This window comes from Gavialis gangeticus, unplaced genomic scaffold (genome assembly GCF_001723915.1).
Source record: "Gavialis gangeticus isolate Ggan-Ray unplaced genomic scaffold, GavGan_comp1, whole genome shotgun sequence".
Classification (NCBI taxonomy): domain Eukaryota; kingdom Metazoa; phylum Chordata; order Crocodylia; family Gavialidae; genus Gavialis; species Gavialis gangeticus.
The window spans coordinates 7126904-7139719 of NW_017729031.1; the positions used below are offsets into that span (position 1 = coordinate 7126904).

At 39.1% G+C, this 12816-nt stretch overlaps 1 protein-coding gene across 4 annotated transcripts in view; it reads right to left on the bottom strand.

Annotated features, from left to right (window-relative positions):
• The window catches only part of RIF1 (replication timing regulatory factor 1), an 81801-nt gene that overhangs the window by 16257 nt on the left and 52728 nt on the right, over positions 1–12816 (bottom strand). For all 4 annotated transcript variants that reach the window (XM_019522426.1, XM_019522425.1, XM_019522422.1 and 1 more), the window contains exons 16-23: positions 11508–11581; positions 11106–11286; positions 8300–8407; positions 7168–7317; positions 4985–5084; positions 3394–3658; positions 674–716; positions 128–330 (exon numbers count right to left, since the gene is read on the bottom strand). In XM_019522426.1, coding sequence (XP_019377971.1) covers positions 128–330; positions 674–716; positions 3394–3658; positions 4985–5084; positions 7168–7317; positions 8300–8407; positions 11106–11286; positions 11508–11581 — 1124 coding nt within the window. The remainder of the gene's footprint in view (positions 1–127; positions 331–673; positions 717–3393; positions 3659–4984; positions 5085–7167; positions 7318–8299; positions 8408–11105; positions 11287–11507; positions 11582–12816) is intronic.

A 12816-nucleotide genomic window follows, 5' to 3' on the forward strand; every position in this document is an offset into this window, starting at 1 on the left:
TTTTTCTATATTAAATACACTAGCAGTCACTGCAACAGTACTTATATCAAGTAAAATATTTCTATTTTTGTAGCAAAATTAAAACACAATAAATGGGAAGGAGGGGATGGGAAATAAAGCATCTTACTTTAATTCTTCAGGGTACGTTAACGCTGTGGCTTTAGCAAATGTTGCATTCCAGAACTGAGCACTTTGGTTGCGTATCTGTTTACTCTTATGAAGAAACACGACGTGCAGCAATGGAGAAAGCTGCTGCAAAAGTTGACTGTCATAAGGCCCAGTATAGTGGGACTGTAAACACAGGATGATCTCTGCCAACAGCTTTTCTAACTGGAGAATAACGAGGAATAAAAGTATAAGTAATCTTTGAATCAAATACTCTCTGACAATAGGTATTTTAAATAGTGCAAGGGTCAGGATATGTATAGTGACATAGTGAACTAGACTGGATTGTTTCAGAGAAACAGTAAAATATCCAAAGTACATTTAGAGAGGCTTAATACTGAATTCCTACTTCTCTTCCTCCCCACCCCCAGCTAGTTTTCAGTTATAGTTCAGAGACATTTCTCTTTATTTTTTTAAAGAAAGAGTATAATTCATTATACTATAAAACAGACTGCAAGTACCCCAGGTTTAAATGTCACATAGACTTGATCTTCCCTAGTAAATTTACCTTGTGGCTGAGACCACTGTAGCCTTTGGGTACATCAGTAAGCCTGTAAAAGGAAAAAAAAAACCCAGCATAAATTAATTTTTAGCTCTGTTCACCTTCCAAAAGTAACCTAACAAGTTTGCTACTTAATATTACAGGAAATGATATAATTCACCCCTCTAAACTCACAAGCTAAACCTACCAGAAGTTGTGCATCATTTTAAGAAACTAACCCTTTACCAGTTTTTGAACTTCCACACTAACTTTTTTTTCAAAGAAATGCTTCTCTACAACCCTTATGATGCCCATAAGCCGACTAATGAGAGTGAGAATTAAATATTAGTAGTAATAAACACAGACCTAATATACATGTTTCTAGTAGACTAAGATCTCTGTATTATTCTGCTCCTCTTGGTCTGATACTACACCACCTCTGAAAATGAACTTCTCTAACTAATATTTTTTCAAAGATTGCTGCAGCACCACCTGAACCAACTTTAATACTTTATCCAAAGAGTTATCTGTACTGCACTGCATGGCAAATCAGCAGTTTAACAGTTTGGAACCACTGATCCTCCTAGATTACCTTAGGTGACAAACTCCTTTTGACAAAACACTAAAAAGCAATGCACAAATATTTCAAAATGTTTACACAATTTTCCATGGTTTAAATACACTGGGTTTTTAAGTCTATAACAAAACTATTTTTTTTTAAATTTGTGACAGAAAACACATTTTTTTGTCAATTAATGAGAACAGTACCATCTGTAAAGTACTAGTTCCATCTTAAGGTTTTCTTCAGAAGCCAAATATAAATAGTCTAGTGTAGAAGCAAACCTGTAAAGCTTTTCAAGGTCTGGTGCTCCAAACAACTGCATCTCTTTGAATTGAACATTCTTAGCAGCACTTAAAAGTGCATGAAATATAAATTTAAGATTTTTCGTATAACTTGTTTTTTCTTCGGATATTCCTTATATAATTTTAACACAGATTAAAGAAACTCCAGTAAGAATATACTGTAGAGAAAGTCAGAAGTTACAAAGACAGATTTGCTCAATGCTACAAAAGAAGGGGGGGGGGGAGAAATCCTTCTTGTAATGTTAGTGTTGAAATAATGCTGTTGCTGTGATGTTCTAGCATCTACATGCAAGCAGCAAGAATTTTTCTGGGTTGCATCTTTTATTGGACCAACTGCATGGCTGGGTAGACCTATATAAGCTTTTGGGTATCACCCCAGAAAATGATACTGTGATACCCAAAAGTTTGTCTCCGTCTATGTCAACCGTGCAGTTGGTCCAATAAAAGATATCACCCACAGGAGTTATTACCTCTTACATAAATTTGTATTTTCCTTAATATTATTTTATGCAGGCCATGTATGGCTTGTATTTTGGAGTATGGTAAAGTTGAAGACAGTTACAATAAACAAAAATTTCAAGAGTGAATTTTTCAACCTATTTAGATTACTGTATTTCAGTCAGGGATGTCAAACATACATCTCACAGGCCAGATTTGGTCTATGGAGCTGCTCTAGTCAGCCCACCAGACTATCTGTGGGCCCCTGGAAGTTGGGGACGTGGATGAAGTCTGGCCTGCAAAATCTGAAGCTCAGGCCCTGCTGGATATGGCAAATGGGGACAGAAGGGTGAGTGAGGGCTGACATAGCCCTGCTGCCCTCCAGCCACTTTGCTTGTTGTCACTGCCATGTTCTTACCCCCATGGCTATTAGTCCCTGCCACATACAACATCAGGAAATAGAGTATCAGCTGCTCTGGCATGGGGCATGGGGCATGTGGCCGGGGCTGGATTTGCTGCTGTCTGCCCTAGGTTGCCACTGGAGCTTCAGTAGTCACTTCCTTTTGCCCTGGGTTGGATCTGGTCCAGGGCAGAAACCGAATTTGATGTACTTGATTTAAGTGATATAACAGTATGAAATAAGGATCTTCACCCCATACTCAATTTGGAGGGATGCTATGATTGCATAAACACCAGAACTTAAGAAGTTTACATACTAAGCTATTTTTAGATATTTTTTCTGAAGACAGCCTTAAAATGGAACTACTGCAACTCCAGTTTTGGAATCCAAAGTCTTCATCATGGTCACATCTCCACTGCAGAGAGAAGAAGAGCAAAAAGACCTAAACTAGCTTAGGTACCAAAAAGCAAAGTTCAGTAAAACTGTGCTCTAGAAGCAGCAGGGTCTATACTGAACTCTGTGCAGTCTCAGCATCATAGATGAATCTTAGTATTATTCAATTGTTGTTCCAACTGTTCACACAGTCTCTCTCCAAAGGGAGAGTGCAGCACAGTACTTAAGAGGGCAGTAACAAAGCAGGTTACTAAACAAACAATGCAGGTTTAATAGTGTGTACATTAGCTGGCCTGCTGAAGCTTCAATTTACCTGCTCCTGTCCTAAACTGCAGTAAATTTACCCCAAATTAAACAAGTTATTGCAGTTTAGCTCCCATTTTTTGTGAGATAGAGAAGACCAATGAAACATTTATCATGAATTCAGGTGAACAGTAAATCTCATTCCCTTTAAGACAGTGAAAAGATCCCCTCTCCCGCACCCAGAAGGATTTACTCTGTTCTGGGACACTTAGCAACTCACCACATAGAAGTGATCCACAGACTCCAAATATTACATGCTACAGTCTACTGAGAAAGTTTCACCAATATGCAGCAATATTAAAGTATTTATTGTATCTAGAAGTCTTATCATAGTCCCTCAAATACTTACTTTGTTTTTTCATAAAATACTGCCAGTGGTTTTGACAGAGTTGCAAACATAGTTCTGATCACTGATGGCAAAGAAACGTGACTGATAACATTGTGAAGAACAGCAATAATTGAACTGCCGACAGAGATTAATGATTCTGAGTTGATCTCTTTGGAACTGAGCACATGGAAAGAGTTTATTAACATCACTAGAAGTTTAAATAAGGAGGCAAGCTTTCCAAGGGGCTCCCTTTTCTTCTTAGACCAATCTGTTGGTGTCTGTGGGGCTAAGAGAAAAAATTCCCTGTTAGAAAACAGGTGACCTTACACTTCCCATTTTTTTTATATTGTCACATTAATATAAATTTTAACTTACAATATTAACATACAACAATTTAGGACAGTTTTCTCCCCAAGAAAAGAGTCAACAGCACATTTATTTCTAAAGTAACTCATCATCATCTTAAGAGTTCAGACAATCTAATAAACCAATAAAAAGAAAAAATAAATTTCATAGTAACTGTATTAGATTTATCCCAAAATGCTATTCATGCATTCTTGCCTATAGTCAGGAACTGCCAGAAAATCTCTACAAAACAGGAGATACAGCACACTTACACATACTTGTAAAGAGTGTAAAGCTACATTTCAATTAAGTACAAGTAAATGTAAACAATTTGCAGTATTTAATTCCTTGAGTAGTTCCAGATAGTTGGTTACAATAAGGCACTAAGCATGTGTTTAATTTTAGCAAGAATAGTAGGGGCTATGGTACCAAAAAATAATTTCCATTATAAGCTCCATCCTTAAAATTATCCTTTAGAATATTTTCTCCAACTCAAATGGTTGCAGGCAGGACTAGGAAACTGAACAACTAATATATATGTTTGTCTGAAACATTCTGCACTCACAGCAATCATTCTAATACAATTCCACTACCACAGCATTCTGGATCAGTAAAAAAGGCAAAGCAATAATAGTAATTATTTCATTTTTTTCAGGAACAAGACTGATCAATGTTGTATCAAGTACCTACGTGTACAGTAACCTTTTTCAGTTAAATAGCTTAATGCATAAAATTTAGGCAGATGGTATGTTACAAATTTAGATGCTGAAATCTGCAGACTAATGATTAAATATTATTTTTTAGGTTGTCTTTCACTAACAAGAGAGAAGCATCTGAAATGCAGGAATTTTTAAACTACTAGCAAAATAAAAGCCTTAGATTAAGAAGTGTCATTTTAAAAAATATACTGAACTCTCAATTATATCAAACTAAAACAATACTTACAGATTCCATAATCCACTGAACAGGAAAAAATAGCTATTGACATCATTTTATATTGTTTTTCTTACTTGCTGAGCATGTAGAAACATTTTATTAAGCTAAGGAGGAGCTACTCAATACTTATGAAAAAAAATCAGGCAGAAAAGCCTAAACATATATACTTTTAGTCACTTAAAAAAAATCTTAGCCTTAGCCTCTGTTTTTGAAAATATACCTAAAACAGACTTTGAATTGTATGGCATTCAGATTTAAATTTGAACCATTTCAATTTTCAACTAATCCTTTGAAAAAAGAACCACCTCAACATTGGAAAGGTTTTGCTTACATCTGTTTTTTGGCTGATATTTAGTACCATATGGTGCAAAATTGATGCAGTCCACCATAACTGATATGATGTGTGTGAGGCCATCCACCATTGAGAAACTCTAAGAAGGGCAAGGAAGAAGAAAAAAAAAAAAGCAAAAGTTAGCAGCAAAACCAAAAAATTCAGTCACTGGAAGAGAAACAAGCAGCAGGGCAAAAATATGAGAAGCCTACTAGCAACTATGAGCAGAAATTTAGATGCAAATTCATCATGAAATACAATCAGAAGGGGAAAAATATTAGCACCAGATTAATCAGTTTATGTCAAACAATAAAAGAACATGAGAACACGAAGAGCCATACTGGGTCAAACCAAGGTCCATCTAGCCCAGTATCCTGTCTCTAACAGTGACAGAGGTGGATGCTTTAGAGCAGGGGTTGGCAAGCCCCCTGGCATGTGCGCCAGACCATGGCATGTGAAGCCATTTTGCTTGGCATGACACAGCCAGAGCCAGGGCTGCTTGCAGCAGGTGGTGGAGAGGCTGCAAGCCCTGTTGCGAGGCTGCAACCAGTGCACTGGGGTCCAGTGCCGGTTCCATGGCAGTGGATGCACACATGCATCAGCATTCACGGTAGGGAAGGAGCCTGGGGCAGCACAGTTCCAACCTCTTCTACTCCATGAGCCCAGAAGTGCTCTGCTGCCACAGAGCCAGGCTGGTACAACTGTTTGCAGCCTGCCTGCCACCTGCTGCAAGCAGCCTGGGCTCTGTGGCAGCGGTGGCTGTACACTCACCTCGGGTGCATGGCAGGGAAGGGGCTGGAGGCAGAGCACCCCTCCTGCCGTGCTCCGAGGAGCGTGTGCAGCTGCTGCCACTGAGCCAGGTCAGGGCTCCAGACCCCCGTGCAGGCTTGTGGCTGCCTGCTGCAAGCAGCTTGGGCTATTTGAGCAGCCTAGCTCCGCTCCCCTGCCCTTCCTTTGCAGTGGGGATTATGTGCCCACTGCATGGCCTTCCCTTGGCAGGGGTTGGGAGGCAGCTGCCCTGCACTCCTTGCCTTGCAGTGCCCATAGCTAGCAGCCAGCAGCAGCTCTCCTTTGTCTTTTCCTCCCTCTCTCCTGGTATGGCAAATGCTCCATACCCCTGATTATTGTAGCTGCCCTTCTCTGTACCTTTTCTAATTCTACTACATCTTTTTTGAAATAAGGAGACCAGAACTCCACACAAGATTCAGAATGTGGGTTCACCATGAATCTGTATAATGGCATGAGGCTATTTTCCATTTTGTTTTCATAAGTTTACACAAGCTGAAAATGTAGCCAAAAATATCATGAGGATAACAGCAAGATCTTCAATAATAAAAGTAAATTCAGGACAGATGATTAATCCACACCTAATAAAAAGCTTAATTTTTAAGAAGTGCACTGAGTGATTACTTTTAACCTATACTTGCTCTAAAGCAAGAATATGGCTTTGTTTAAAGTAAATTTAGTTTAAATAAAATTTCTTTAAAATAAAGTAAAGAAAAAGAGCAACTCCCAGTTTGACTGCAAACATGAACAAATTAAACAGTCCCGTTGTTAGTTTGATTATGTGAGAAATGTGTGTTTAAATCTTTCAGTCCATAATTATGGAAAATGTGCATCTGTGCTTCTTAAATCCTAGTTTTTCAATGAAAAAGTTTAGGTGTTCTTCATTTGATTTGTGTAAGCTCCAAAACAAAATAATTTGTGCTGTAAAAATAATGCATTTAAATTAAATATCTGATCTCTTCATATATACCTCTTCATACACACACAAGAACAAATTTCCTCTTGTACTTGTGTATGCGCGCACACACACACACACACACACACACACACACACACACACTATTTACAGTTTAAAATTTATCTCTGAGTAAAGTAACATACTAGGACTGAAACATCCTCTGCTGGTAATTCAACCCTCGGTACATACTGTATTTACAGCACAATTAACATGTCAGTAGCATCAAAATAGCTACATGTCACACATTCACTACATTTGCAGTGCTATAAAATGGCAAACAAGCCACAAAGATATTATTAAAAAAATGTGTAGCTGGTTTATACGGCACCATAAATTGAATGCATGCTGCCAGACAGGACAAAGATATTTTTCTCTTTTTTCAGACAGTACAAGATGGATTTTTTAAATACATAAATTTAATATTATACTTTATACTCACATCTATATCTTTATGTTCTAGTCCAGCTATTATTTTGGCACAAAGTTCTTCACAGCACAAGTTTTCTTCTGCTGTTGCCACTAAAGATGCACAGCGGGCAAATACTCTATATAAGTCTGACCAGGTACGCAACAGAGACTTCACAGTGGGCTTTAATAACCAAAAGGAGAAAGTTATAAATCTATAACTAAACATCAATAGATTACATTTCCCCCTAAGTTCTGCATTGTAGATAAAAGGATGAGCCAACTATGAGACTTTATTTTTTTGGTACTAGTGAGAGGTCCAAAGCTTAGTGGGCCTATTAACTCAATTTTCATTCTGCTTTCTGATGTTTCTCTATTTGTAGTAGAATCCTACACTTTTCTAATATTTTTTTCAAACACAAACATGAACAAAAGTGCATTGCCTTAAGATCTAGGTTTTAGTGTAGAAATAAAAAACCTTATTTTGTCCTGTCACCTTTAGACTACTATATACTAGTCCACAACTAATTTCAGACCACTGTTTCAATCTTTATATCAGGACCAAGTTTAATTTACTTTTTAAATTGTATACATATAAATGTAAGGTACTCTTTTCAATGAATTTCAGGCAAGTGAAAAAAGAATTAGTTTATTGGCAATTAGACTCCCCCTCTACATATGCAGGTGAAGGCACAATGGATTCTAATGTGCAATGCACACAATTGCACCGCTTGCCATGTCACATGTGCATGGCAGGAGGTGCAACTGTGGGATCGTGCGTTAGATCCCATCATGCCTTACTGCAGGTACAAGTGCTCCCCCCGCACCAGCAAAAAGTAAGTACCCACAGCTGGGATCCCCCTCAGCTCAGGGGATGTCCCACATACCCCTGGGGCTGGGGGACTGTGGCAGCTGTAATCACCAGTTAATTACACAATACCTGCCACATGCAGAGAGAGCCTTACAAACTGGTTTATAAAAACCATATGTAAAATAATAAGTATACAGGAATGAACTCAGATATGGAACCAACCTACTTTCCATACAATAAGATTCTGTGTAACAGCCTTCTAAATGAGAGAGAGGAACAGTAGGTAACAACTATTTACTCCTAATAAGAAAAAAGTGCTGTTTTATACAAATGAAGATATGCATTCGTTTCTTACCTGGGGAAATTCCTGAACAGGGAATATATGACTTATAGGTAGCAATAATGCATTATAAACAGCATTAAAGTTGTGTTCCAATGCGTCACCCTGATTTACTTCATTACTCTAAAATAAAACAAAATATTTATTTGATAAATAACTTGCAAAGACTATTAGAAGCTGCTCAGTTATTTATTTTTCCTTAAGAAAACTTTTGAAAAAAATTAAAAGAAGAAATATTATTAAACAATTAAACAATTAAAAATCACGTCTTCAATATTTAACTCGTAGCTTAGTTTTTGTACACCTTTGATATTCATTTGCTAATTCAGGTTAGAATTTAAGGCTGATTATCACTTTATTAAAAGCACAACAAAAACTGGTCTATTTTTAGTGTCCACAAGAAAGGCTAAGTAAACATTTAAAACTATTACTTCTTAACTTTTCAACTTGTATTAATACCTGAATAACAGTTATTATTGGCATTAACAGTAACTGAGGTGAAGAAAATTTTCAAAATGCAATTAGAAAGCACTCAGATTTTTTAAGCCTAGAAGAAATTGTGATTATTCAGTTGGAGCTCCTGAAGAACACAGGCAATAATTCCTGCACCAAGCTCATAGTTTTGGGTCAACTAGAAAGGAATGATTCACATCAGTAACTGAAGGTTTTTGAACTATATCCTTATGCCTGTTCTCCTTGGGAATGTGCACACAGTTTGAGCCTTTGATCAAACTTTTTGCCTGGCATCATCTTTAGGGGGCACCATTGTGCTGCTCCTTCATATGTTTTGAAGGGATAAAGGTTGGCATGAGCTGCCCAACCCTCAACTTCCTCTTATACTTCATGAAATTCTGAGGAAAAGGAGAAAAAAAGAGCAGGAGATGCAAAGGTGCTTGTGTACAACAATTTAAAGCGCTCCAGTTCCTGGTAGCTCTTCTCTCCTCTCCTCTCCTCTCCTCTCCTCTCCTCTCCTCTCCTCTCCTCTCATGAGTTACTGTGCATGCTCACATCCTCACTGTAGACAATTCCAAAGCTCCATCCACATACCTGAAAGGTGCGTCTTGGGTGCTACCTACTAACTAAAGCAAAACATGACTGAAGCACTGCCTTGCCAACCACGGTATCTGCACTGGATACTTCCACATGTTCATTTAATACTCAGTAAAGGCATGTACCAAGCTTCAGGGTGCTGCCCTGCAGACATCACTTAGAGCAAAGCTGCCACCACCTGTCTTGGCACAGTTTCACTCAGCCCAATATGCAGTGCAATAGTCTCTGGGTTGGTACTGCTGTAGCTTTAAATTTCTCAATTTGTGAAAAAAACATTTGGAAAGGTTTGATCCTATACAGACAGTTGACCAATGATTTTTTTTTTTTTTTTAATAGATTGTCAGGCTGGAAGGGACCTCAGAATATCATTGGGTCCAGCACCCTGCACCAAGCAGGAAAGACAACTGGGGTCAGGTGACCCCAGCAAGGTGACTGTCCAGTCTCCTCTTGAAGATTTCCAGGGTAGGCAATTGCACCACTTCTGGAGGGAGCTTATTACGCAGCCTGGACACCCTAGTTGTTAAGTAGTTTTTCCTAATGTTAAGCCTGAACCAGTCTTCCAAGAGCTTGCAACCATTACGTTTAGTTTTCCCCAAGGGTACCCTGGTGAACAGATGTTCTCCAAGCCTTTGATGTATGCTTCTGATGTAGCACTAAGCTGCTACCAAGTCCCCTCTCTGCCTTTTTTTTTTTGCAGGCGAAAGAGTCCCAGATCCCTCAGCCTTTCCTCATATGGCTTGCCACGCAAGTCTCTGGTCATACACATGGCCCTTCTCTGGATTCTCTCAAGCTTTACCACATCCTTGTTGAAGTGCAGGGCCCAGAACTGGACACAGTACTCCAGCTGTGGTTTCACCAACGCCAAGTAAGCAGGAGGATCACTTCTTTGGTTTTGCTGGAGATGCATCATAGATTCATAGATTCATAGATTAAGGGTCGGAAGGGACCTAGTAGATCTTCTAGCCCGACCCCCCGCCAGGGCGGGAGAACAACAAAAACCCCAAAAAGAGAAATGGGACTCAAACGAGTCCAGCTAGGTGGGCATCCAGCCTCTTCTTAAAGACCCCCAGGGTAGGGGCCAGCACCACTTCCCTTGGAAGTTGGTTCCAGCTCCTAGCCGCCCTAACGGTGAAGTAGTTTTTGCGGATGTTCAATCTATACCTCCTCTCCAACAGCTTGTGCCCATTTCTCCTTGTTATGCCAGCGGGCGCTAGGGGAAACAGCGTCTCCCCCAAACCCCTCTGTAAAAAGTCTATCTTCTCATAAAACCTACACCACTCTGAACAGATGATCCATCATTTACCATCCTGCCAATCTGTATCACTTGCAAATCACCAGCAATGACTATGCTTATTAACTTTAGAGCTCCATTTAGAACTTCAAAAATAATGAAAATGATTATCATTACTTACACAGTATCTCTTCCTAATATGCACGTTATTCTAAAATGACTAGCTGCATCGTAAAGGTCCATGTAACTGTTAATGTCCAAATAAGTTTTTACTAAATGTTTGAGAGTTTAAACAAAGTCAACCCATACTGTCAAAGCACTGCACTAGGGAGCACAGAAGTAAAGCATGACAGGCCCACTGTACATGCAGTACACCACAAAATACTATGTGTAGCTCTGGACTCGAATGAATAAGCCACATTACATCTGTTTTAAGGCAATGTGCATGCTGAGTGAGCATACTGTGCTTCGTTCCCTACTGTGGTCCTTTAATAGGTCACTGTACACTAGATAAAAAAAATACTTGAAATGATACTATACCTTATTAATCCGTTCAGTTAGTGGGTTAACTACAATACTCCACATTCTCCAGAGATGCTCCTTATTTTCCACCTGTTTTGCACTTTCATTAATGATGCTGAACACAGATTCACTGAATGCCAAAGGAGATGTAGGACCAGATAAAACGTAACTCACAAGGATTTCTAGATTTGTGAAGAACCTAAAAGAAAAAAATTAAACAATTAAAATGACAGACAAGACTCTGCTGATTGGTGGGAAAGGGCAGAAAGGGAAGTAATATTTCTTTGAAATTCATGGGAAAAACCCCTCCTTGAAGTCAATATATTGAAGATAGAGCAAAGCAAGGCAAGTTTATTTAAAAACAAATACACCCCCCGCCCCAAATGCACGTTCTGATAAATCCTTTTCTGGGACACCTACCTCTCTTCTGTTACACACCATTCCAAAAGATTAGTACGGAAAGGCAGTTGAATTAAGAACAAAGCCGGAGTCCCCTTGCAAGAAGAAAATAAAAAAGTATTTATTAATCAGAATAGTAAAGAGCATATTGTTCATCCAAGATAATGGAAAATTAACTCATTCAAATATATATGGTGTACATAAATTTAACTAAATGGGTCAGGAGCTTAGTTGTAAATTTCAGATGGTAGTGAATAGACTTCATTATAAAAGCCTAGAGCCCAAATTCTAAAGGTTGGAGCAGGGGAATATGAGCACCCATTAGGATTAATGGAATAATTCATATGTCAGAGCTACTGGGGTCCAGGCTGTATTCATCTTGAGAGCATATTCTCATTCAGCTGAGAATGTCACAGTGAGAACAGGCTGTTTCACACCTCAATATACACATTCAGAATTATTTGAAATTTCATGGAGGTGTACACTAGGGATAGTGCTCCAAAACAGGAGTCAAATTTGAGACAAGCCCCAAAAGCCAGCATCTTAATAGATAGATTCAAACATTTTTTGCACACATCTGGGTAATCAAATCACAGCTCTGATCAGGCACCACAGTTTCAGCTGTTTAATCATACCTAGTGCAGAGCACCAGGTACTCAATTTGAGGAAACAAATATTGAACATGGTACTCTAAGAGGCCAGCTTATGCCTATATACAGAATTTGACACGTCAAATGAATTATGCCGCAAAGGTATGGACATGAAGTTGTAAGGATTTCTTGCTAGCTAGCAATCCTATCAGCATGGAAAAAAATCTCAAGAAAAACTTCCTGTTAGAATGGTACAGCTATAAAACAGACTGGCAAGGGAATGCATGGAATCTCCACTGGTGGTTTAAAGAGACTGAATAAGCATTTGACAGGGATGTTTTAGGACTAGCATTCCTGGATTCATGCAGGGGTTTGGACCAATGACCCCTGAGTTCCATTTCAACCCCAGGATTTTGATTCTAAATGTCAGGTTGCGCAAAATGGCTATGTTTCGTTTCAGTTTTGTATTCGGCCATTTCGGAGGGACGGCGATTCGTTTCGGTGTTTTGGATCACTGTTCCATTTTGATTTGGCCACATCTGTTTTGGAGTTTCGACGCTGTTTCAGATCGGCTAGGGAGAAGCAGGCACAGTTGGGCAACTGCAGGTTCTCCTGCAACTTCTCTGGCTGTGCCTGCCCCTGCCCCAGCGGGGGGAGTTGCAGGAGAAGCCCCCATGGCTGCTTTGCCCAGCCCCAGCCTCCTCCTGGCACTTAAAAAAAAAAAAAAAAAAAAAAAACCC